The sequence below is a fragment of the Furipterus horrens genome, unplaced genomic scaffold (assembly GCF_987537825.1).
Source record: "Furipterus horrens unplaced genomic scaffold, mFurHor1.1.pri manual_scaffold_6, whole genome shotgun sequence".
NCBI lineage: Eukaryota > Metazoa > Chordata > Mammalia > Chiroptera > Furipteridae > Furipterus > Furipterus horrens.
Genome location: NW_028327176.1, coordinates 16,024,246 through 16,049,654, shown reverse-complemented (window position 1 = coordinate 16,049,654; position 25,409 = coordinate 16,024,246). Strand labels below are relative to the sequence as shown.

The 25,409-nt window shown below is 50.0% G+C and overlaps 2 protein-coding genes across 3 annotated transcripts; one reads left to right on the top strand and one right to left on the bottom strand.

The window, feature by feature from the left end:
• Nucleotides 1-1,008: 1,008 nt before the first annotated feature.
• On the bottom strand, nt 1,009-10,008 carry SLC30A3 (solute carrier family 30 member 3). 2 transcript variants are annotated; one of them, XM_090281025.1, is made up of 8 exons: nt 9,710-10,008; nt 5,058-5,239; nt 4,486-4,632; nt 4,236-4,389; nt 3,473-3,671; nt 3,124-3,229; nt 2,757-2,891; nt 1,009-1,837 (listed from the first exon to the last, which is right to left on the bottom strand). In XM_090281025.1, exons 1-8 carry the CDS (start codon nt 9,802-9,804, stop codon nt 1,689-1,691), a joined length of 1,167 nt encoding a protein of 388 aa, XP_090137151.1. In that variant the 5' UTR covers nt 9,805-10,008; the 3' UTR covers nt 1,009-1,688. The 2 variants fall into 2 exon arrangements, with proteins under 2 accessions (XP_090137151.1, XP_090137152.1); XM_090281026.1 differs by lacking the exon at nt 9,710-10,008 and adding an exon at nt 9,119-9,142.
• Nucleotides 9,160-24,594, top strand: DNAJC5G (DnaJ heat shock protein family (Hsp40) member C5 gamma). The gene is made up of 6 exons (XM_090281028.1): nt 9,160-9,400; nt 22,140-22,255; nt 22,523-22,736; nt 22,914-23,046; nt 23,547-23,620; nt 24,090-24,594. Exons 2-5 carry the CDS (start codon nt 22,143-22,145, stop codon nt 23,600-23,602), a joined length of 516 nt encoding a protein of 171 aa, XP_090137154.1. The 5' UTR covers nt 9,160-9,400; nt 22,140-22,142; the 3' UTR covers nt 23,603-23,620; nt 24,090-24,594.
• Nucleotides 24,595-25,409: the final 815 nt, after the last annotated feature.

Sequence of the window (25,409 nt, the reverse complement as noted above, 5' to 3'; positions counted from 1 at the left end):
TGGGTGAGTCATAAAAGCAGGTTGTAGGATAACGTGGTCCCATTTATGTTATTGCATAGAAGTGTTTGTACATATATAAAAATACAGGTGTGGAGACTCCAAACTGAACAGCAGCCATCTCTGGGAATAGATTATAGGGGTAACTTTTCACTTTCTACTTTTACACATTTCCTTTGTTGAACCCTTAAAACAAGCATATATTTACAATGTTTTAATAAAAAGGAGATAATTTTTATAATAAAGATATCTCCATTAAGGGGGGGGAAGCCTCGCAGAAATATGCATGGGCTAATAAAAAATACTGTGTCTTTGCTTCCGACTGGAATTTTATCAATCTGGGGTGGGAAGGCCAGTGAACTCTGGCTGACCCAAAGCACTCGATCTAAAATCAGAGCACGAAGAGTGTGATTTTTAAAAAGCAAAAAGCAATTCCTCACTGAATCTGACTTGTAAGATCAAATCTGTCAAAATATATATGATTCTGAAGGCAAAGGGGTAATAACTATAAAGGGGTCCCTGAGGTCCACAGCCCAAACCTGGACTCAGGGTTGGGGCAGTCAGGGCTGAAGGCCACCCTCCTCCCCCGCGTCACACAGATGGGAACCGAGCCCACATCCACACTGTGGTCCACCCACTCTCCCCTAAAAACACAGCTCCCCTCTGACCAGCCCAAGGCTGCTGTGGCCTGCGGGAGCCTTCAGGAATGATTCTCCAGAATCCCTTGGCTCCAAGACCCCAGCTTTCTCAGGCAACCCAGCCCAGAGCTCCCGGGGACTCTCCCTGAGCCAAAGACCCAGGTTTGCTCAGGCTGTGAATCGGGAAAGGTAGTATAGAGCCTGGTGGGTTTTAGCCTACATCATAAGAATGTATATTTGATGGTGGAGTGGGTGGAGGGGCTGGTAAGGGGCCGGGGGCCGGTGGAAGGTCACTTGGACTGCAGGATTCTGTCCATGCTCAGATGACTGATTCTAGTTCCCCCTCCTGAGGACTCAGCACAGGGGCTGAAGATGCAGTGAGACACAAGTTTATTGGTGGAGCTGCGGCAGAGTCCTCCTTCTCTCTGGGACAGCCAGGACACAGCACCAACGGAGGGATGGACACAGACCCCCAGAAGGACACATAGATGGTGCAGGCTTTTAGCAACCATAGCACAGCCACACAGGCACAGAGACACACAAGCCACGGCACCAAGAAACACACATGTACACACATAGACAACACCACAGGGTCAGGACACATGGACAAAGTGCAAGTTTTGGGGCTCCTGCATAGACCACGCAAGGGCCACATGGGGAGGGGCCCCTACTGACCTCCCCCAGGCATAGGCACACCAACAGCACACAGACAGGCAGATGCCCCCAGCCAGCCAGGCTGCCACACGGACAAATGAACTGCACAGAAAGGATGCTTGTGGCTCCCAAGACCGTGGGGGGCTAGAGCCATGGGACTTCCACCCCCCACTCCCACTGCACTGGCTCCCTGCTCAGCTCAATTCCCACCCCACTCCCCTCAGCCCCAATACTTCGGTCTTGTCCACTGGGGTTTGGGGCTGGGAAGTTGGAAGGTGGAAGGAGGGAGAGAGGAGGGGGTAAGGGCCCAGCTCCGTCCATTCTCTGTGAGCAAAGAGGCAGCTGCTGAGAGTCCAGGGCTGAGCCAGGGCCTGGCAGTGCGGTGAGGGCAGGGCCAGCTCAGGCTTGGGGAGGCTCCCGGCAGCGCAGGCACTGGGCCATCTCGGGCTGGTATTGCTCAACCTGCAGGGTAGAGCTGGAGAATCCAAATCGGGAGTGCAGCCGGGAGGTGGCTTCGGCCAGGACAGCTTCTGGGTCTGCTGTGGAGTCTGTGGGAAAGTGATAAGAGACGGCAGGTTCCCAGGGGAGCTGGGAGACAGGCTGGGGCCGAGATAAGGATCGGTGAAGGGGGACCCAGGGGTTTGCACAGCATTAAAGCCAGGCTTCAATGGGGAGCTTTATTTGCTTTCTATGTTGTTTGAAAGGCATAAAAATGTCAAAGAAACGGTTGGAGAGACTCACCCCAAATCAGCTATGCTAACACACTAAACTGTGCTTATTTTTCTATTCTCTTTGCTCTTTGAGTAGCAGTATACAGCTGTATTTCAGCAGCCAGGCCACCCTATTTTCCAGGACAGCCCAGATGTTGAATATTCTGTCCCATTGTCCCTTTAGAACGATCATCAAATATCCCACAAAGTATAATATTTTTGGCATCCAAATTGCATGTCTCTGATTGCTTCTTGCATCTGGAAGACACTCAAAAATACGTTGTCAGCTTGTGAGTCACCATATATATTTTTAATAGTTGAATCATAATGTAGATATAATTTTATATTCAGCTTTTCCCTCTTAGCATTATACCACAAACAGTTTCCCAAGTTGTCATACAGTCTCCACAATCATCATTTGTAGTAGTTACGTGATATCCCACTGAGTGGAGGTGCTGAAATTTACCTAACTGTGCCCCATCCCTAGTACCTATCCCATGTAGGTACTAGTGATCTTATAAAGGGTTACTGGTTCCCTGCAATATTTTAAACAGGATGAAACCTCCCCCAGAACACCCTGTCCAGGGATCTTCGGCCCCAACATGCACGTGTGTGTGTGAGAGAAAGAGACAGAGACAGAGAGATAAAGAGAGACTGAGACAATCCCAGGCATTCAGGCTGTGTTCCTGTGTTTGGACAGGGAGGGGAAGGGAGGCATGTTTCCAGGAGTAACTGGCGAGGGCCAGTGTGGACTCACCGATGGCCAGATGCGCGGAGGCAATGTGGTAAGTGAGCGTCAGGGACCACAGGTGTAGCTCATGAGTTGCCCGGACTCCTGGCACTGACAACAGTGTATCCCTCACTGGCTCAAACCCCAGGTTTCGGGGGGTACCTGCAAGCAGCACCCGCCAAGCGTTCCTTTTAGAGCGGCCCCACCTCCCGCATTCTGTCCCCACTCCTCCTCCTGACCCCCACAATCCACCCTGTGCCTGGACCACCCTTCCAGCAATAGGCCCCGCTGCCCCAGCCTTTTCCCCATGCTCATCAGAGAAAAGCGAGGTGCTCAGTGCTGGAGTGAGGTCAGAAGGGGCCTGAGGGGTTGGGTGCAGCAGGGTCTGATTCACCTTCCATGAGGACACGGAGAACATCTCGGAGGGTGGGAGCCGTGGACCCAAGGGCACAGATGGAGAAGAGGAAGGTGCTGATGGGATCAGCTGCCTTGTACTGAGGCTGGAAAGAGAGAGAGACCCCTAAGCCTGGGAACCAGGGACCTTTCAGGGGAAGACCTTCAGGTGTCCTGGACAAACAGGCCCTAAGACACCCCTGAGAACCCTGCTCAGGGGAAAGGGACCATGACTCCAGGCCAAGAGTCTCAAGGAGCTAACAGCTGTAGTGGGGGCAGGAGCTGTGGGTCCTGGGAAGGGGAGGGTGGAGTTGGAGGAAGAAGGCCGTGGCAGGCCTGATGGATGGTACCTTGAAGTAGATGAGGATGGAGGCAGCCAGCACCCCGAAGCTCTGCAGAAGGTCCCCCAGCACATGCACAAAGGCCGCCCGGACACTGGTGTTCCCCAGGGGCCGCGACTCCCCAGGTTCCTCCTCCAGCGGTGCATACTCAGCCCCCCTGGACCCATGGCTGTGGGGGGGGCCAGCCTGGTGCAGCACAAAGGCCATTCTGAGGGGGGAGCAGAGCAGCTCAGCCCAGGGCTCCTGCTCACAGCCTCCTCCGCCTCTTTCCATACCTCCTCCTCTCACCTCCCCAGGAGCTCTTTCTCCACCCATTTCCCCCTGTTTTCCCAGCCCCCAGAAGAAGACAACTTTGTCCAAGAGAGACAAATAGTTCATCCCAGGGGCAAGAATCTAGCACATGGTGCCAGGACTTAAATTTAGATACTGGCCCTGCTATGGCAATAGCCTTGTGGCCTGCGCAAGCCACCTGGTCACCTCTCAGACCTATTTCATTAACTGTATACTAGGGGCAATACAATCTACCTCAGGGGGCGGTTGTAAGCATTAAATGAGATCATACGCATGAAAGCCCCCAGCAAGAGTGGATGGTACACACAGCAGGCCTTTAACCAGTGTCTGATGACTGAATCTTACTTCTCTACCCCAGTCCCTTCTCAGGCGTTCCCAGGGCAGACTGCTGACGACTGCGCTTATGCGGCCAGCAATCCCAGACTAGAGGAGGACCCCTGCCCTGAGCCCTACAAGGTGCCTGCTCCACACTGGGACGTACAGCAGATTGGCACAGACTGCGATGCTGGCGGTCAGCAGCATGGTGCCCCCCTCGATGTGGTAGTCGCTGTGCAGCAGGCGGATGAAGGCCAGGTACAGGAGGATGCCAGTGACCATCCACAGGGAGACCACAGAGGCCAAAGCCCCCAGAGTCTCTGCAGGCGAAGACAAGCTATCAGAGACCTGCCCGGGTCCCTAAGAGGTACCCTCTGGCAAGACTGGAGGGTCACCAGGTCATGCAGGAGCCTTACCTGAGCGGTGCCAGCCAAAGGTCATGGTGCGGGTGGCTGGACGGGTAGAGAGCCAAAGGGAGAAGAGGCTGCCCATCATGCTGCCCACGTCTGCCAACAGGTGGGCTGCATCGGTCATAATGGCCAGGCTGTGTGCCAAATACCCGCCTGCAAGGGTAAAACGATGAGTGGTCTGCTTCTGCAGGGTGTGTGTAAGGGCATGGAAACGTGGGTGGGGGAAAGACACCCAAATGTGAACTGTGATTTTTCACTGGTGATGGGATTACAGAGAGCTTATTTTTTTCTCTTCACTCATCCACGTTTTCTAGTTTTTCTACAATGACATATTTTAATAACAAGAAAATAGGGCTTTTAAAAGAGCAGTTATCACAGAAGCCAGCCCTGGACCCCGCCCCAAATTTCCCCTGGTGCTGTCCCTCACTCTTGCCCACTTCTGGAGTCCCAGGCACCCACTCCCATGTCCCAGCCATCCCCATCTTCTCTTCATCACTACCCAGGGACATCCCTGGGACTTCGAGTGGCTCAGGCAGGTGTCGGGAGGGTGGGGTTGGAAGAAGCGCTCTCCAACTTACCGACGACCTCCCCGGCCATAAAGACACAGCACACAGCACAGGCAGCACACAGCTGCCTCTGTGCCTGCTGCCTCTCGGGGGTGAGACTCGGCTGCGGCAGCGGGTCCCTGTGGCAGTGGTGAAAGGGCATCTCCACAGGCTTGGGCTCCTCAGGGAGGGGCTCCTTGGGCTCTGTAAAGAGACTGAGACAGGCAACGTGGTTCAGCTGGGGCCTGGCCCACTGGCTGACCTGCTCCTCACTCTCAGATCCCAGATCCTACAGATGGGCTTGGTCATATGTGGCCTGTCTTTCACTCCTTCCCAAGGCCTGGTCAAACCTGGGACCTTGTGGACAGAGTGCCCCACAAGAGATGGGGCCCAAATGGACACCCGAATCTCAGCCTTCCTGTCCTTTTCATAAACACTTCACAGCTGGAAAGCACTTTGAGATGGCCTAGTCTAACACCTTATTAAAGAAATTAGAAGTATGAGGCATGTATATATTTGACAGACCTGGAGCAAGTGCTGTCTGCTCCTAAAGTTCCAGTGCAGATGCAAGAAAAAGGGTCCTCACACTCTGTTGTATTGAATGGGGGAACACAGTGAAAAAACCTGGAGAGTTTACAACTCAGGTATTACTTTGTACACAGTTGAGCCTGTTTTACTCCAAAGAAGAATCTAAAATAGGAGTTTATAAGAGAAGTGTTGGCAAATTATTCCTCTAGACCCTTGCCTTCTGATTGATTTCACTTTTAAAAGATTTAGCAACACTAAATCTAAAACACAAAAACAAACTAAGCAAACAACCAGAACAGCAACAGAATCATAGGTATGGGGATCATTTGGAGGGTTATCAGCTGGAAGGGGGAGAAATGGGGAAATGGTACAGGGATTAAGAAGCATAATTGGTAGGTACAAAATAGACAGGGGAATGTTAAGAATAGTATAGGAAATGAAGAAGCCAAAGAACTTATATCCACAACCCATGGACATGAACTAAGGTGGGGGGCTGTTGGAGGGAAGGGGGGTACCAGGTGGAAGGGAGCAAGGGGAAAAAAAGCTGGGACAACCATAACAGCATAATCAATAAAATATACTTAAAAAGAAAGCTTTAGGGTTAAAACTAATTGAGGGCAAGCCAGTGATTCATAAAGAAAAAGGAGGAGGAGGAGAAAGAGAAGGAGGAGAGGAGGAGAAGGAGGAGGAAGAAATAAGGAAGAAGGTCAACGAAGATGAAGAGGAAGAAGAATCAGTAGCATGAGGCTCAAAGAGGGAGAGGGCTAATGGAGGTCACATAGCCAGTTAGTGGTAGAGCTGAGATTGGATTCCAACCAAATCAGTTCATTATGATAAGCACCATAAGGCACACCAAATGAGCAAATCATCGAACAAAACTCTGGGACTCTGGGAGCTTCTGGTGGATGAGACAAATGTATACATGGAAGGTAGCTATAGCCCTTAGAGCAGTGAAAGTGCTGTCAGGGCTCAGATAGAGAGACATATTGATTCTAATGAGGAAATCAGGGAAAAATGAAGGAGGTACCATGAGAAGGGCCTTGAAGGATAGGGATGATTTTGATAGAGACACGTGAGCATACCAGGCAGAGGGCATATGAAGGGAAGGTGGCATGAAGGTGTGGGGCAGGACTCAGCATGTGATCCTGTCCTTAGTGCCTCCTATCCTCTAGAACCCCCTCCTGTGCCTCCACTTCCAGATCCTTCACCTTCTCTCTCTAGACATGCAGCTGAAGTGTGGCCCTTTAAGGGAGGAGTGGAGCGTTGGGACCCAAAAAGCCTGAGGTTCCTGGCACAGAGAACTAATGGCCAGATTCCAGAGCTGGGTTGTCATGGGGAGGATGGTGTGCAGAATGTTGTGACTGGCAATGGTAGCAATAACAGCACTGGCTTTAGAGCCTGTCATATGTCAGCTGGACCTCAGTCTGACCATAAGCACCCAGCAGAGGTCACTTGAACTGCACAGGGCCCTAGACCCCCCTTGACAAATGAATGGGGCTGAGGGCCTCATCTGTGGAATGCCAGAGGCTGAGCTCAGGTTGGCTGAGTTTTACGCTCATTCTGGCCCAGTTCTCGCCCTCACTACTACCCAACCTGAACCCCATCAAGGAGAGAACTTTCCACAGAATAAAGAACCTAAATAGAAAAAATACAATCCTAGCCCATGCTGTTGTGGCTCAGTGGACTGAGTGTCAGCCTGTGAACCAAAAGGCCACTGGTTCAATTCCCAGTGAGGGCACATGCCTGGGTTGCGGGCCAGGTCCCTGGTTGGGGGCATGTAAGAGGTAATCAATCAGTGTGTCTCTCACACATCAATGTTTTTCTCCCTCTCTTTCTCCCTCTTCCCCTCTCTCTAAAAATAAATAAATAAAATATTCTAAAAAAAGAAAAATACAGTCCTAGAAATAGTCACAGAAGTGTGACAAGAATACCGATGAGTGAACATGAAAGCTCCAGACAGAAACATGATCACCGCAGTAAAATGGGGAGGGGTGCCTGGGGCCTTCTGGCTGAGGAAAGCTCTACCGAGTGGGTGTGGGATGTGAGGTGTGAGGGAAGTAGGGGAACCTTTGGTGCTTGTAGGGGAAATTCAAGTGTTGGTAGGTAGATTCATTTATTGGAAATCCCTTCCAAGACTTAGAATCTGGATGTGTATGATTGTAGGTGTGTTTCCAGAGAATATGGGGAGGCAAGGGTGGCTTTGAAACCCACCTCATACTTCAACGAGGTGTGCCAGGCAGTGTATACATGCTGAAGCCCAACCTAGCAGGAGACACAGATGTGTCACAGATGACTTAGGCAAGGGGGCTTATGAACAAAGGACTTTGGAGCACAGGGGAGGAAGGGACCAACTCTAATGGGGGTGAGGAGAACTTCACAGAGGGAGAGATGTAAAAGATGAGCCCTAGGTGGGGAAGGGGAATCCAAACACATGGAATGACAATGACAAGATATTCAGCTTGGAGTGAAAGCATGAGGAGCCAGGGAAAGGGTGGCAGAGGAAAGTGATGAACTCTAAGGAACGTAAAGGGGGATACATGGGTTGATTTCACATGCCTTTCCTGCGCCCTAAGATGGCCTTGCTGATGTACTAGTCTGGGAGGAAGAGAGGAGAGGAGATGGAGGGGTCTAGAACAGGCCAGGCCAGAGGCTCCCTGAGCAGAATCTTAGAGGAGGGGTTAGGTAGGTAGGGAAGAACTTCTTTCAAAAAATACTGCAGGATTTGGTGACTAATGGTCATATGAAAATGAAGATGAGCTGGGAGACAGATGTGGGTCTGAAAAGCAAAGAGAGGCTGAGTGGTTTTGGGGCAGTGGGTAAGATGCCCTTCCTGGTCTGTAAGGCACAGTGCAGCCAGACATGAAGGTAGCCACCCATCAACAGGCTGCTCCCCTTTGTTCTGCAGGGACTGGGCACTAAAGAACCTCATTGTTAATGTGTGTGTGTGTGTGGAGCGGGGGCTGTACATGCTGTTTAGAGACAAGGGAAGGCAGTTTTCTCTCCCTAGCCCTCTGAAACCCTCAACAAACAACAAATAACATTGAATGGGGCAGAGAGATGTAGGGAGGGGAGATGGTCTGAAGCAGAGTCAAAAGAGATTAGAGATGCCAAGGCCACGGCTGGAGCCCCCACAGCTGCCCACCTCTGCGGTCTCCTGCAGGAAGGGATCACAGGGTGTCTTCCCTCCTTCTGCTCACCCACCCACCCAGGTTTGCAGTCCCCACCCAGAGAAAGATCTAGAAACACAGAGGCACCATATAAGAGACAAAAGGAGAGGGGCTGGGAGGGAGACAAATATTGGGAAAGATGAGAAAGACAAACGGACGGTCAGCCAGCAGACAAAATGGCCAGCGGAGGTGGCCCAGGAGGGCCTGGCTCGGCCCTTCCGAGAGACAACGCGGACAGAGCCCGCGGCCGCTGCTTGGGAGGCTGGCGGGACGCGGAGGCGGTTCTCCTGCCGCCCCCGGCCCTCTGTCCCAGCCGCTCTGCGCGCCTCATTTCACACCTCGCCGCCCCCGGCCCCGTCTGTGCGCAGCCCGGAATACCCCCTGCCGCCCAGACCGCACCTGCTCCTTCCTTATCGCCCCCTCGCTTTTTCGTGCCCGCCTGTCCTCCAGGGCCCGGGAAGACTCGCTGCGGTGTCCGGGCCCATCCTCGGTCTGGGTGCTCACGGCTGGCTACGGCTGGAGGGGACGCCCTGAGCCCGAGCGCGCGGAGCGAGGGGCCAGGGACCTGCCCATTGGGCTCCGAAGCCTTGGCGGCGAGGTGCTCCCACCACCAGGGCCCCGGAGCAATGCGGACATCGGGGCACCTGGAGCAGACTCCGGTCCGACGGAGGGCAGTCGCTGGTAGGAAGCCAAACGTGGCGGGGGCAGCAGAAGCTTGGGGGGCGGGCCGGCGACCGGTTTCGTGGGACCCGGAGATAAGAGTGTGGCTGGGAGGAGGCGGGCGTAGCGGGCTTGTTGAGCGGCGGGGGTAGGTCGGGGCTGGTTGGCTAGGCGGGCCAGGGTCTCTGTGTGGCCGCATAACAGGGAGCCGTGCTCCGTGAAGCCGAGGGAGAAGCGGTGAGCTTGGGCCGCGCCGAGGGAGATAACGAAATGGACGGATGGCAGGAGGGTGGCGCACCCCGGCCGAGGGCTGGCCCAGGTCTGTCCTACCTCTTCAAACGCAGGCCGCCACCGGTGTCGCCGCGGTCCCGGGGGCTCACCAGGCGAGTAGTCTCCGATCCCCCCGTGGCGGGAACTGGCTCCATGTCCTCGCGGCCACGACCGTCTAGGCCCCACCGAGGGAGGGAGAGGTGGGGCCAGCCCCTTGCCAAGTCCAAACGGCCAGCAGACCCCCGGACTCCCCGCAGGGCAGTGGGGCCACCAGAGTGGAGGGAACTGCGGCGACTGTGGCGTGGGAAGTCTGAACTGCAGATCCCGCGGCCGCTGGAGCCCCGCCCTGAATGGGGCGAGCTCCCCAGGCCCCGCCTCCAGGCTACCCGGCCCCTCCCCCCAACGCCTAAGCCACGCTCCCGAAGCCCTACCCACGAAACCCTACCCCCGTAGCCGAAGTCCCATTGCCCAGCGCCAGAGCCAGGTAGGGTCGGCAGGAGCCCTCTGCGCCTCCTCTGCGTTCTAGAGAACGCCTAATTTCCATAGCCCACGCCCACTCGGTGGACTAGCCCCGCTCCACACAAGCCCCGCCTACTGGTTCCACGCCAAGCTCCTCAAGCCCGGGGACCTCCTGGACCAACCTTCACGGAAGGAACACTGCCCCTTGCAAGCCAATGTGGGGGCATCCCCTCTTCCGACACCTGGTCATCCCGTGACCCCAGTCCCCTACAGGGAGGCAGAAACTGGTGTGGATCCATTACCTATCTCGAGAGAACCAGAAAGAATGTGGGGTGAGTAGTGTGATACATCTGGGAGAACTCCAGAGACTCCAGCCAGAAACCACTCTACCGAGGATGTGGGGTCAGAATTCGCGAGCTACATCTGCTGCCAAACACTGTACCGTTCATTACTATTTATTTTTATACAGAGACTTTGGATGACAAAAAGCTTCCTGATCTCTCTCCTTCAATCCATTATTACCCTTATTTTCCAGATGAGTAAACTGAGTCCCAGAGAAAGAAGTACCCAGAGGTCATACAGCCAGTGAATAAAGGGCTGGGGCTGGAACCCCATCCTCTGTCCCTTCCTGATGCAGGGCCCTGCACTGTTGACTAAAGAGAGTGTGGTCTTGTCACTCAGAATTCTGGGGCAGTTGAAGCAGGGAGGAGCAGTGCCCTATCTCTCTGGAGTCACAACCACTGTTTCTGGAGGGAGGCTGTGGTCAATTTGCCAACAGGTGGTTCATTACCTAGAACCTGTAGTACCTTCCTGAGCATTACCTTATTTTGCCTCATTTGAAATGAAGCACAGGGAAAGGAATTACTTGCAGCAAAATAAGTGGCCGAGCCTGGAGCTGAAGCTTCAAATGCTCAATGCCTTCTGCCCCTCACACCTGCTGTCACTGTAGATTAAAAAGGAGGTGGTGATTGGATTGTGCGCTCCAAGCTGTGACTATCTGTAAAGCCGGAAGTCGGTAAAAGGAGGGGAAAGAGAGGAGCATGGATGGGGAAACGTGGAGGGTGGGAGTGGTTAGTAAGCCCGGGCAAGAAACCTATCAACCTCACCTTTCAGAACACACTTAGGGACATATTATTATTATTCCAAACAACTAGACTGCAGACACACTTCTAAAAACAAAAGCTGGAACACGTGCCAGACAGAGTTGGAAGTGATGGGGTTAACCCGGGAGAGCTTCGCGGAGGAGGTGAGACTTGAACAGATTAGGCAAGCTAGCTGGGCGGCGGGCTGCCTGTTCCGGCTGGGGAGAGTGCGGCTGGTGCCAGGGTTTGCGGGGTGCTTGTGCGTAGGTATCGTACTGCGCCGGGGAGCCGTGCAAAAAAGAAGACGATGGTCTGCGCGAGCCCTCTGCGCTGCGGCGGCTCCACTCACGCCGCTCCCGGGGCCCGCACCAGCCTTTCCCCGGCGCTCTCACCTCACTTCCCGCCTAAGTACCCAGCCCAAAGCCCACGCGCGGCCAGAGGGCAAGCGAGGGGGCTGGCGTTCTCCCTCCAGCCTCCCCTAGAGACATAAGACCTCAGCCCCTTCCTTGGGTTACAGGGGAGCAAACTGAGGCGGCAGGAGGGGAAGCCACCAGCTAACGTCACCTTGTTGGTCGGTGTCAGAGCCAGCGTGGAACTCATGTCCTCGCCCGCCTATGCCAGGTCCCGGGCACGTCCCGCCTGGCGCCGTCGGGTTTCTAAGCACCACACCAGGTCTGGGACTTTCCGGATTCTGAGAGTCTCGGAGCTGGCACACTGAGGAGCCCCCTCGCACTACAGGGCTCGGCTGTGGTAGCCCCGCCCGCCGTGGCCTGGGCGGGCGAGACCGAAGATAGGGAGAAACCGCCGCGCCCTGTGCGGGAGAAGGGGCCTCTTAGGCACGCCTCAGCTGATGACGACAACCGGGGACGTGATAGTAGCAACTATGGCTTCCTCCGGGATTTCCCTTCCTGGACTGCCCACGGAGCGCCAGCAGCAGCCCCGGGGAGGACCGGGGGGTGGGGTTGGTGCGCAGACGCTGGCACGTGCGCGCCCCACAAACGGGCGCGGAGCGAGCAAGCAGAGAAGGGAAGGGGGCGTCGGAGCAGATGGATTACAGGGCTGCCCTCCGCCGCGGCTCGCTCCGTGTTGGGCCTTGGAATGTGCTGCCTCCGGAAGCTGGGACACCGGCGGGAGAATACCAACAGTTGCCTTTCCTCGGAAATTTATGCAAGAAAAGCTTGGCAGCGAAACAGACAGCTTGCACCTGTTTCTCAAAGAGCCATCAAGTGGCCCTATGAAAAGATTTACAAAGGGTCCTCTTGAATGCCAGATCTGAGAAAGACATTCTGCACCTAAGAGCTAGGAAAACTATGCAGCAGTGAGAAGCACAGCTTAGGGCTTGTGCCCTGTATTGAAATGTAGTCTTGTAAGGACTATTCGTTTAACGTTTACTGAACGCGTATTTCCTGCCATGCACCTTGCTAGCATAGCTGGCGATTCCTGGTGAACAAGATAAACGTGTTTCCTCCCTTCCAGCCTTTAATTTGATTGCAAGAGATTTCAATCTTTGCGGTGTTTTGTTTCTGGTTTGACCTTGCGCTCTTACAGCCTCTCCTGTCCTGCCTCAGATATCCATCTTCTCTAAAGTGAGTCCTTAGGCCATTCTTAGTCCCAGGCATGATGGTGGCAGGAAGCTCTGGATGTTTCCAGGAAAACAGGTCAATGGCAGTTCCAGAGCAGAGGATGGCCAATCAGGTCAGAAGGGGACTTGGAGGTGAGGTGGACCAGTTCATTTTGATAGAGAAGGAGAGTAAAGCCCAGTGGTGAGGTCAGGATTTAGGCTGGCTAGAGATCTCAGGCAAGATTTGGAATTCAAGCTTGGGGACAAGGGTTAACACTTGAGCTCCAACCCAGGTTGAAGGGTATGCACGCAGGGGACCCTGCGCTCCGTTCACTGCTCAAGCGTTACCTCCAGGAAGGCTTTCCTGACTCCCCCCAGCTGAGTTACGTGCCTCTACCTGATGCTCTCAAGACCCACTGTGCTTATGTGGTGGTAGCACTCACCACATTTAAGGAAATCGTTTGCTAGTCTGTCCCGCACTGGAGTACAAGCCCCCTGAAAGCAGGAATTGTCTTTCTCATCACTGTGTCCCCAGCGCCCCCTACCGGCCGACACATCGTCCTTGAAAAAGCTATCGCAGAAAGGAGCCAGAGGATCGTTACAGTGGAAGCAGTGTGGTGGAAGCTGGATTTTAGTTAGATAGGATGATGGCCTGCGGCAACTTAAATGTCCTCTCCTCAGTGAGGCCTTTCCTGACCCGCAGACTAGGTTAATTCTCATGTTATACATTCTCATTGCACATTTTTCTTCCTTTAGCACTTATACTGTACTTAAATTGTTATCTGGGCCCTGGCTGTGTGGTTCAGTTGGTTGGAGCGTCCTTCATTGTACCGCAAGGTTGTGAGATCAATTCCCAGTCAGGGCACATGCCTAGGTTGTAGGTTCAATCCCCCAATGGGGTGTGTGGAGGCAACCAATCACTGTTTTTCTCTCACATCGATGTTTCTCCCTCTCTCCCTTTCTCTCTCCCCCACTTCCACTCTCCAAATTAATGGAAACATGTCCTTAGGTGAGGATTTTTTTTTTTTTTTAATAGCCATTTGGGAATTGTTTCCTCACTTGGCTTCCAGGATATTGTAATTTGCTTTTCCTCTTACCTCACCGACTGCTTATTTTCAGTCTGCTTTGCTGGCTTCTCATCTGCTCCACCTTTCATTGCTGGGGTGATCCAGGACTTGGTCACCCTCTTCTCTCACCACCTCACACCTATGGAGATAATGTCCAGTCTCAAGGCTTTACCTACTATCTAGAAACAGCAGAAAGCAATGGCTGTTGAAGCTAAGTAACGGGTACATGGGGAATTATTGTACTGTTCCATTTTTTGTATGTGTTTGAAATTTTCTCTTAAAAAGAAACTTTAAAAGAAGGCATCTTATAAGAGAATTCTCAGATTTCTCACTCGAACTCCAAAGTTAAATACCCAAATGTCAGCTTGACCTCTCCTCCTTATTGTCCAATAGGCACCTCAAGCTTCGTTAGCCTGAAACTGAGCTCCCGATCATCACGCGCAGTCCCAACCTTCTCTTTCGGCAGTCCTCCCACATCAGACAGAACAACTCCTTCCTCTTGCTCAGGCCAGAAACCGTAGGTAGAGCCATCCTTGACTCCTCTATTTTCACCCCCCATCCAATCTGTCGGCAAACCCTGCTCCCACCCTTGTCCTAACCACCATCGTCTGTGTTCTCGATTATTACAGGAACCTCCTCGGCTGTCTTCCTTTTTCGACCCTTATTGCCCCATAGTTTATTCCCAACTGAGTGGCTAGACCCTACAGGCCAGATTTCATCACTCCCCATGTCACTCACTGTCAGCCACAGCCTTCCACTGGCCTGCAAAACCCAACACAACCTAGCCCCTCTGATGCCACCTTACACTACTCGCACCTCACTCCCCAGCTATTCTGGCTTCTGTATGGGTCTTACAACACACCAGGCATGTTCCCACCCCAGGGCCTTTGCATTCACTCATCTGTCTACTTGTAATACACACTCTGCCAGATGTCTTCACTACTTACCTGAGTACCTACTTCAGATCTTAACTCAGATATCAACTTCTCAGGCCCTATCTGCTTATCCCTCTTTAAAAAATCCTTACCTTAGGATATGTTTATTGATTTTAGAGAGGGAGGGAGGGAGGGAGGGAGATTTTTGGTTGGCTCCCATACACGCCCCGACCAGGGATCGAACATGCAACCTTTTGGCATATGGGACACCACTCCAACAAAATGACCCACTCGACCAGGTCTACTTACCCTTATAAATACTGCAATCTCCCCTCAAAATTTCTCTATATCCATTCCCTGCATTATGTTTCTCCATAGCCATTATTACCATGTAATGTACTATATATTTTACTTATTTTATTTACCATGTATCTCCTTCCACCAGAATGTAAGTTCCATGATGACAGAAAATTTTGTCTGTTGTGTATACTGCTGTATCCCCAGCATTTAGAACAGTGTCTGGCACATGATAGCACCCAATAAATATTTGCTGAAGATATTAATGAACATCTGTTTTCTACATTAAGCTATAATCTATGAGCGCAGAAAAGAGTCTGACCAATTATCATGTATCCAATGTGCTAGGTATATGTATAGCAGTGCTTAACAGGTATTTGTTGAGTAAGTGAATTGATTAACGAAAAGAACAATTCATGAGGGGAAATGGTGTGAGAGCAATGGTATAGGAATGCTTAGTGGGGAAAAGACAGGTCTGGGTGTTAGGGAAGGTTCACTTAAGGCCACTAGAAGACACTAAGTTTGGAAGGGTAAATTGGAATCAAAATTAGAGTTCACACCAGCCTGCGAACCAAAGAGTTGCTGGTTCAATTCAGTCAGGGCACATGCCTGGGTTGTGTGCCAGGTCCCCAGTTGGGGGTGCGTGAGAGGGAACCACACACTGATGTTTCTCTCCCTCTGTTTCTCCCTCCATTTCCCTCTCTCTAAAAATAAATAAGATCTTTTTTTTAAAGGTTGTTTTGTATCCCATAGGCTAAGACCAAGAGTAGTAATGATGGAAGCACTGCTTTATGAACACTGATCTGGTAGCAGTGTCCGGGATGAAACTGGCAGTACGAAGAACAATTAGGGGCTAGGTAGCAGTCAGTGTGGTATGGGAATCCTTTATCTGGGGTGCTTCAAGGTTGTGGGAGCTGAACAGAAGGGACAAATGAGAGAGCCATTTAAAAATTAACAAGATTTTTTGAACCGCATTTTGGGGAAACAATGAGTCCACAGCCCAGAGATGTATGGATTTTGAGCATCATTATTTTGGAAAGTCATAACATTCACATAAATTGAGAAACCAAGAGGAAAACCAGGTCGGGGGCAAGATCATGAGTTCAGATTTTAGAATGTGATTTTGAGACAGTGGGAGACTGGCATGTGGATGACACTAAACTGACACTGAAGTATTGTTGTGACAGCTGAAGCCATGGGTGTAGATTGGATCTCCTGAGAAGAGAGCTTACCGACAAAACCTGACAGAATATCCATGGTCAGGATGTGAAAGCAGGAAGAGGAGCCAGCAGGGGGAGAGGAAACTTACCAGAGATGGAGGAGGAGAACCAGAATAAAGCAGAGCTGCAGAAATGAAAAGACACGAGACAGGGACAACTGTAATAAAACAACAATAAAAAAAAGAAAACAAAGACATGAAATAGGTGGAGCTGGACAGAAAAGAGGGAAGTGATTTAAGGCCCAAAGTCTCTTCCCAAAACACAGCCCGAAATTTCACCAGTTATTCCTTTTGTGTTAGTAAGAATTAAGTGGATGAGGTATTGTAGTCTTCCTCACTATAAGCTGAATTAGTGTTTTTAATCAGATTGCTTTCCACCTAACCCTTAAGAACAGTGGTCCTCAACCTTCCTAATGCCACAACCCTTTAATACAGTTCCTCATGTTGTGGTGACCCCCAACCATAAAATTATTTTCTTTGCTAATTCATAACTGTAATTTTGCTACTGTTATGAGTCATCATGTAAATATCTAATATGCAGGATGTATTTTCATTGTTACAAATTGAACATAATTAAAGCATAGTGATTAATCACAAAAATAATATGTAATTATATATGTGTTTTCCAATGGTCTTAGGCGACCCTTGTGAAAGGGTTGTTCGACCCCCAAAGGGGTCATGACCCACAGGTTGAGAACCACTGCTTAAGAATAAGATCACTTCATGGAGTTATTAGTTTCTATTAGAAATGTTGAAAGGAGAGGAAGTGAGAGAGGTAATTTTTGAGTTCTGGCTGCTTAGGGAGGACTGTCAGGGATATTTTGAATCCCCAGAAAGCAGCATGAGCGAACTGGGTAGGAGAACAAGAAAACGGGTTTCTAAAAGGCTGAGAAGGATGCAGAAAGGGGATGGAAAAATACCAATGACGATTTGCAGATCTTCTTAGAGGAAGGATCCAGATTTTTCCCTTCTTTCCAGAGACAAAGTGAATAACAACTTTTCTCTTTACAAAATTGGGAGGAGATAGGAACAGAAAGGATGATAATGATGATAAGTGACACTTACCATGTGCCAAGCTCTGTTCAAATTAAATACTTAAGCCTCCTAAGAACCCTAAGAGGTCGGCACTACAAGTGAGACAGGTGTGCCCTGCTAGTCTGCCCTTAAGTCTGCAGCATCTGGGGCTGCAGGTCCGAGAGGACAGAGGTATGAAGCCCTTTCTAGCTGGAAGCCCTTCACATGCCACCCTGAGATGTCTGCTCTCAGGAGGACAGGCAAACAAACTGGGCTGGTGGTATTTGCGGCATTTTTTGGTCACATGTAGTAGATATGCCTTCAGCTGGGGGGAGGGAAAGATGGACATTTCCTGACATCATCATGAAAAGAGGTGAGTATCAGCTACAGCTTTGGTCTGCCTCTAACCTAGATTTTAAATGGAGCTGGTATATATAAGGAGCAGTCACGGTATAAACACTGAACTTGGAGTCCGAAGACTGAGATCTAGACCTCCCTGGTTGGCCTTGAGCAGGTCAATCCTTCCCTCTGGGGCGCACTTTCCTTAATGACAAAATCAGGTATTGGATGAGAATGAAGTCTCTGAGGTCCCTTCCATCTTGAAAGCTGCACAATTCTAGAACCTGCTGGTTGGGTATGACAAATTATGATCTCTCTCTCCTGCTGCATATGTTCGAGAGTGTGATATTTTGGGTATAAATATGCCAATGTCTGCTGTGTGTATGTGTGCATTCCAGCTATATGACTAAAACTTTAGTTGTTTGTGGGTAAATAAGGGATGCTTCTTAGTTTTCTCCAGAGAGACCAAATGGCTCTTTGAAGTAGTAATCTAGAATATCGCTGATTCAAGGTACGGTGAGAGAGCAAATAATTCCAGAAAAGCTTTTAGTCCGCATTCATTCTTTAGCATAGTTATTTTCATTCTTTCCTTCGTTTTTACACCAAAGCTAATTTAGTCTTGACATCAACCCTGGAAATGACACAGGTTTATACAGAAGAGGAAAATGAGACTCAGAGATTATGTGACTTATCCCAGATGACACAGCTTGTTAGAACCAGAGAGAGAACCCAGAACGAGGTCTTCTGATTTCTGGCTTGTGTGTTCTTCCTAGTTCTGTGCTGGGTGTTGGAAGATACAATGTGCACAGGAAACAGAGCCAAAGGGGGTCTGCTTCTAGGTGGAGGTGAAGTGGAGAGCCTCTCGCCAAACGGTGCCAGGAAGACTGGCCTGCTCAATTCCCATCTCTGCAGCGTGCTGGCTGCAGCGTCATTTCAGTCACAGCAGAGGCTCAGAAACTTAAAGATAATAGCTATTTCAAGAGCCATGAACTATAATTAGAATTAATTAGAATGTCAGAGGGCAATGATAAGAAGTAATAACATTCTGGAGCCTCTGGCAAGATATGATAGATGTTTGCTAATTCTTCTCAGCACCTAATTTGCCCTCTTTCTCAGCACTCCCTTCTATAAAGCAGAGATGTGCTCATACCACCTCTCAGGGTTGTTGTGAGGTTCAAAGGAAATAATCAGGTAAAAGTACCTCTGAAAAGACACACAAAAGTTTGCCCTTTCACATAACCAATCAACATTTATTGAGCACCTACAGTATACCAGGAACTGTATTAGGAACTGGAGGAGGACTAACACAAACAAGGAACAAGGAGCACAGAATCCCCATTACTATCTCCAGTACTGCCCTCTTCCTCTCTGTCCCCTGTGTTGCTTCTTGTCTAGGACCACAAGAGGGAAGAAGGGCCCTGTAGTCCTGTCCAATGTCCCAGGGAACTCTTGCTATCGGTCAACCTTCCAATCTACATCAGACCAGCAGAGGGCGCCCTCTGCTGTGTAGCTCATTCAACAAATCATGAATTTACTTGCTGTGAGTAAATGGTGCTGGGGATACAATGCTGAACAAACAGACAAGGTCCCTGCCCTCATGGAGTTCACTGTCTACGGCAGAAGACAGATTTTGAACAAGTTGACATGCAAATAAACATATATTCACAAATCACGGTGAGGGTGTTATGAGTTAGAGAGAGAGGAATGGAGCTCCATTTAGGAAGTCTCTCTGAGGAGGCACGAGGCTAAGACCCACCAAGGATGAGAAGCTGGCATAGTGAACAACCCCGGGAGGAGACCTCCAGGCAGAGGGAGCAGCATAGCCAAAGGCCCTTGAAATGGGAGGGAACACGGTCTCTTCAAAGGACTGACAGAAAAATGGGGTGGCAGAGACCAATCAAGACAGTGGTACTTGATAGAATGGGAGTGAGGGGCAGGGGCAGGGGCAGGGCCCAGCTGGGCCTGTGGACTGCGGTAAGGAATTTGCTGTAAGTGCACTACACTTCTGATGCCTTCTGCTTCCTTCCCAGTGCTAGTGAAGGGATGACTGTGTTGTTCTGCTAGTTCTATCTCTCTGTGATGGTGATGAAAGATTGGAAGTTAGAGAAATCTGGGATAGTACAGACCACCAAAAAAGTTGTCAACTTTAGTCCCTTCACTTTAGATCCCTAACCCGTAAACTCCCCTGACTCTGAACCTATGAAATAGGTGGGTGATGCCAAAGATTTTCATTCCCACCCTGATCACAGACCTACAGAAATAAATTATTTAATTCAGCTGTCATTGTGTCTGTTGCATATGGACTGGACTGCTTAGTTAGTTTGCTCAGATGGCTCCCATATCTTGGGGTAGAGTATTGATTTATCACTTAAAGCCTAGAAGGGGAGATAAATGTGCACAAATAACTGTGTTAAAGAAAAGAGAGTGATAAAAGCCACAAGAGGGGAAACAGAGAGATATTATTGAATTAAAAGGTTATCAGACCTGGTTGGTGTGGCTCAGTGCATTGAGCACCGGCCTGCGAGCCAAAGAGTCATCAGTTCAATTCCCAGTCAGGGCACATGCCTGGGTTGCGGGCCAGGTCCCCATTTGGGGGCACGCAAGAAGCAGCCACACAATGATGTTTCTCTTCCTTTCTTTCTCTTTCTCCTTCTCTTCCCCTCTCTAAAAATAAATACAATCTTTTTTTAAAAAGTTATCAATTATGTTATAGGAGCCATTGAGTGCTCCTCTCCAATATCATGAAGTGATAAATTATTAGTGCTGCAAACACTACTTCCTGTAGGGGATCACAGAACATGAGGCTAGGTAGAGACAAGTGCTCTCATGTCCTGCAGGTAGGATGGAAACTAGTTAGGGGTGTAAACTTGTACTCGTGGTACTTTTCTGGGAAGAGAGTGTAATATGGATCAAGGGCCTCAAAAAGTTTCATTTTGACCCAATAATTCCACTTCCAGGAATCTACCCCAAGGGGCAAAAAAGGTTCATTTAAAGTTTGATAGAGAAGAATTTTCATCATAAGGTCATACTAGCAAATGATTAGAAACAACATTATCCAGTCTGGATTATATAGTTACAATATGGTACATAATCATGATGGCATAGTATTTAAAGGAAGTTTTTGAAGAACAGTAGTAGCTTCTGGAAATGTTCAAGATAAGAGTTTTAAAGGAACGTGCAAACGAACAACTTTAATATAATAGGATAAATGCTTTGACAGAACCAGGTGGGAATAACTGGGGGAATGAAGGAAGCATTCCCAGGAATACCGACATTCGAGGTGGGTCTTAAAGAACGTGCAGGAGTTTCGAGGGCGAAGGGAAAGAAAGGACGAAATGGAGACCCCTAGATCCTGAGAAAGGCGAGCAGCAGCCATACCTCTCATACGGCCACATTCTGCAAGCCCAGTAGCCTTCCTTAAGTGAGTCAACGAGCCAGGATGCTGACCAGTTCAGGCGATTCCCTCCCACCAGGGAAGGAATGCCCCTGGAGGCGGCGCCCGCGGAAAGAACTAGAAAAGATGACTCGCTGCCCTTGGCTGAGAGCGCCTGGCTTACCCCTGCGCTGAGGTTTCCCGCGAGCAAAGTAAGTCCCACGGCCCACTCAGCCTCACCTCGCGGGCCTTCCGGTGGCGCAAAAAAAATGACCCGGAGTGTTGACGCAGTGCGCAAGCGCAGTGGGCCGCTGGACTCCCGCGGTGTGACGCTTCACACTGATGGGTGTTGTGTAAGGCCTACCGGTCTTAAGAGAGGACCCCGAGGTAGAGTTCCAGGCCCGGTGGGGCGTCCACGCAGCCAGAGGTGACCTAAGGAGTCAGAGCATTTTCTTCTGAGTTTCTTGTCTTGGTTCTCCTGGGCCACGGCCTCCCAGCCTGTCGTCACTCTCTTGGGGTCTTGCTCCCTGTTCTCTGGATGGTCGCTGGTCGGCCCCTACAGTTCCCCCTTTTTGCTCCTTTCTTCACCCCACTGGTCTGGGCCACTGCTCTGTCTCTGAAGGGTGCGGCGGGAAGAGTTGAGAGGGGAGGCTGCGGGGAAGAACGGTCTCTGGCCTAGCTGCAAGCCCTGCCCTCCCGCCTGGCTCTGGACACCTGAGTTTTCTTAGCTCGCGGTTTGGTCTGAATTGTTTCTCCCTTGGGAACTGTTAGATCTCCCCGATTCCTGACCCAACCTGACCAGGAGCTGAGGCTACACTGGTCTCTCAAACCCAGAATGAGTTCGTACAAGACCAGGGCTGTTTACTTAAGGTGTTAGCAGCTCTGGGCAAAATCAATCTCTTCCGGTGTTGAGACCTCCCCGTGCTTATGACTCTCTAGGATGTGGGGTGTCTGCAGGTCTGTGTAGCCGAAGGACACTGGAAAATGTGAGGTGTTTCCTCTTTAAAATTTGAATCTGAGTGTCTTTTTGGTCGCCTGTGCTTTCCTGCTAGTTACAGACCCCACTCACTGTTGTCTTATACTGGACCTGTTGTGGTCATTTACCCACCTAGCCCCTGAACGCAATGAGTTTCCTGTCACTGGAAGTTCTCGTCTCCGCAGCCTCACCTGTGGACTGCTCACAAATGCTTCTCCTCTGACCCAGATCATGTCTCACGTGGATGAAGCAGCCCGCCATTTGTCCAAAACTGGGACGACCCTCTATGCGGTGCTGGAGCTCAAGAAGGGTGCCTCACCTGAAGACGTCAAGAAGGCCTACAGGTTCAGACCTCAGCCCCTTATCAAACCCTGGAATGTCTGCCCTTAAGCCTATTTCTTTCTACCTTGCCGCGGCCTATTTAAAAAACCCACTTTGGTGTGGCATGGGAAGGAACTGAGACTTGGGCTGCTTGCCTCCATTCTTTGTACCACACCTAATGCATTCCTTCTTCACTATCTAGAAACCTATCCCTGCCATTCATCTTAACCCTCCCTCCCCAGCTACTCCCTATTCTCTCCCCACCCCACTTTTGGGTGTCTCCTGGGTAGGAAACTGGCCTTGAAGTACCATCCAGACAAGAATCCAGGGGACGCTCAAGCAGCAGAAATATTCAAAGAGATCAACACAGCCCACTCCATACTGAGTGACCCTAAGAAACAGAAAATCTATGACCGGCATGGCTCATTGGGAATATATTTATATGATCACTTTGGTGAAGAAGGCGTCACATACTATTTTATGCTGAATAGTTGTTGGTTCAAGGTACACAATTCTTCCTTTTCCCTTAAGAATAAGGAAGGAGGGGTGACCCTCCTCTCCTAGAACAAATGCTTCTGTGGCACATCTCCTTTTCCGGGTGCTAGGAGGATGGAGGGATGGGAGCTTGAATGGACATGAACAAGAACGGTTGGGCTGAGGCCATTCCTTCCTACCTTTTAGACCCTTGTGCTCCCGTGTGCTCTGCTCACCTGCTGCTGCTGCTGCTTTTGCTGTGGAGCACTTAAGCCACCAGCTGAGGAGATGGTGAGGAGAAAACACCCGCAGAATGTCCAGAAGCAGCCTTCGAGATCAGGTGAAAACCGTAGTCAGGGACTGAGGTAAGAGCTGGATTAAAAACGAAAAAAAAAAAAAAATGGTTGGCAGTGAAACTGTGAACCCCTGAATATGAGAGTCTCAAGTCGGTAATTGGGGCAAAGGGAAGAAAGAGAAGGGGAGACCCTTGGTTTCTGAAGGGTTTGTGCTACAAACTGACGGTTTGAATGTAATGTTGGCCTTGGACTTTTAAGGTAAGGAATGGGTAGGAGTTAGGTAAGAAATGGGTGGGAGAGCATGCATAGAAAAGGCAGCAACTGAAGACAAGTTAGAGGATGTAGTTTATTGCGTTTATTCAAAAGGAAGATGAAGTGTCTGAGATGATCTCCACTCCAACTAGTTAAAGCATGAGTTGACTGAAGTCTACACCAGCGCCACCCAATGATGCTAACGTGTAACTGCAAAGCAACAGTTTTCTCACCAGTAGGCTAAAATATTGTTACTAAATGTTTATATGTTTTTTTTTTAATTCCATCATAGGAAACAAAGAAACGTTTAGAAGAGGGGAAGATAGTTATAGTGAAGATGACAATTAAAAGATGAAGAAGAGTGAGGTATGAAAACTGAAATGCAGCAATAATTAAAGGATAAGGAAAAAAAAATACACTAACTTCAGATGAGTCATTAATGGAAAATTTATACCCTTATAGCAGCGATTTTCAACCAGTGTGCCGCAAGAATTTTCAAAACATGGAATACCTGACTTTATTCAGGGGCATGAACCTCTTTCTGCTTAGTTTGTCAAATAAAAAAAATGACAACAGCCAACACAATAATAGCCATCTGGTATGAATGAATCAAAATTGTACCTATTTTCTTTTGTCAGATTGGCAAAAAACATATTTTTTGGTGAGCCACAGAATTTTAGCAATTAGTTTATGTGTGCCATAAGATGAAAAAGGTTGAAAATTGCTGCCTTATAGTATAGACCATAAGTGTTTATAGCCTTACCTAGGGGGGATTGGCTTTACATTCTGGGTGCTCATTTCTTCTGGTTAATAAGACATCAACTTCTGTCCTTAGGTGCTGACCAAATAAAGGTGTCTTCTGCCACCCAGTCTACTGGTCACATTGAAGAGAGGAGCAAGTAGCCCTGTTCTGACATTGACCCTCATTTGCCCCTCTCCCTGTAAGAATCCCAACTCTAGAAGCATTGATGGCATCCACCCCAGTGAGGATGCAGTGTCTGTCCTTGATGGTGTCACTGACCTTGGTAATACAGGGTCACCCAGCTGCTCTTTTTTTTCATTCCAGTCCCAGTTTTAATCTGTTAGAGAGCAGACCTCCTATCCCTACCCTTAGGAAGTCTCCGGTAGAGGTGACAGACTTTTCCCAAGCATCCTTTTTTCTGTGCTTTCCTTGGGATTTTAGCCAATATCAGCTGGGTGGGGTCCCTGAGTCACTTGTGATATCTCCACCAAGCTCCTGAATGCTGAGCAGAGTTGATCCTGTCCCAGAGCTGGGGTACCAGTTAACCCTCCTTGGTAACTCTGTGTATCAAGAACTCTTAGCATCAGACTCATTCCTAAGCCAGTACACTTTCCTGGGCTGGTCTCACTTTCTTTTGGTGCGCATACACTGGGCATTGCCAGCCTCATTCTGTGCCACCGTAAGTCAAGTTGGGATAAGTATGAATGCATTTGAGGCTTAGGGGGAGTTCTCCCACCTTTGGGTTGGCACCTGTCAGCGTGGGTCCTGTGGGTTGACTGAAGTTCACACATCAGTGCCTGTTCGCCTCCATCCTTTCACCACATCTGATGCAGGCTGACCACCATATATTTTGTTTTTAAAACAGGGGTTCGGAACACGTGACAGAGAAAAGATGGTACTTTTACAGACCCTCCCCGCACATGTGCCTCTTCACACAGCCTGTTTGGTATCCTTTCCACACCTTTTATTTCCTGTCCACCCAGGGTCAGAGCCTCATAACTCCTCCCACCTGTCTCTCCCCACTGGGAGAAGAGCTAAGGAATGTCAGAAAATAAAAGAGCCCCAAAAGTACAACCTGTGCCTGGGAGAGAGAAAAAGGCTGGAGGAGGGCAAGGTGGAGACCGGTGTTCACATCTGCGACCGGTCTGCCTTGAGAGGGGAGTCAGGGCAGCTGTGGAGCTGGGGACGAGGCTTTCTGCAGCCTTGTGATTATGACTTTGTCAGCGCTCTAAAATGTCCCTGGAGACCAATTCCCCTGGTACTCAAAATAGGTCCCTGGCACTCAGGTTCCTTCTGCCCAGCTCAGCTTCTCTGTTTCCTAACAAATCTAAAGTCCTTCGAGTAGCTTCAGTGACATGTCATGGACCAGAATTGCACACTTTCTTGGGCACAAGCTCCTAAGGTCGTCCTAGG

Bases quoted from the DNA above. Each gene is read 5' to 3' on its own strand.
- SLC30A3 (XM_090281025.1), bottom strand. From the start codon at position 9,804: ATGGAGCCAGTTCCCGCCACGGGGGGATCGGAGACTACTCGCCTGGTG. The intron at 3,672-4,235 runs GTACGTCCCAGT...CTCCCCCCTCAG, and splicing joins GCAGTCTGTGCCAATCTGCT to AATGGCCTTTGTGCTGCACC. The intron at 1,838-2,756 runs GTGAGTCCACAC...ACTTTCCCACAG, and splicing joins CTCCGCGCATCTGGCCATCG to ACTCCACAGCAGACCCAGAA.
- DNAJC5G (XM_090281028.1), top strand. From the start codon at position 22,143: ATGTCTCACGTGGATGAAGCAGCCCGCCATTTGTCCAAAACTGGGACG. The intron at 22,256-22,522 runs GTTCAGACCTCA...TCTCCTGGGTAG, and splicing joins GACGTCAAGAAGGCCTACAG to GAAACTGGCCTTGAAGTACC. The intron at 22,737-22,913 runs GTACACAATTCT...CCTACCTTTTAG, and splicing joins TGAATAGTTGTTGGTTCAAG to ACCCTTGTGCTCCCGTGTGC.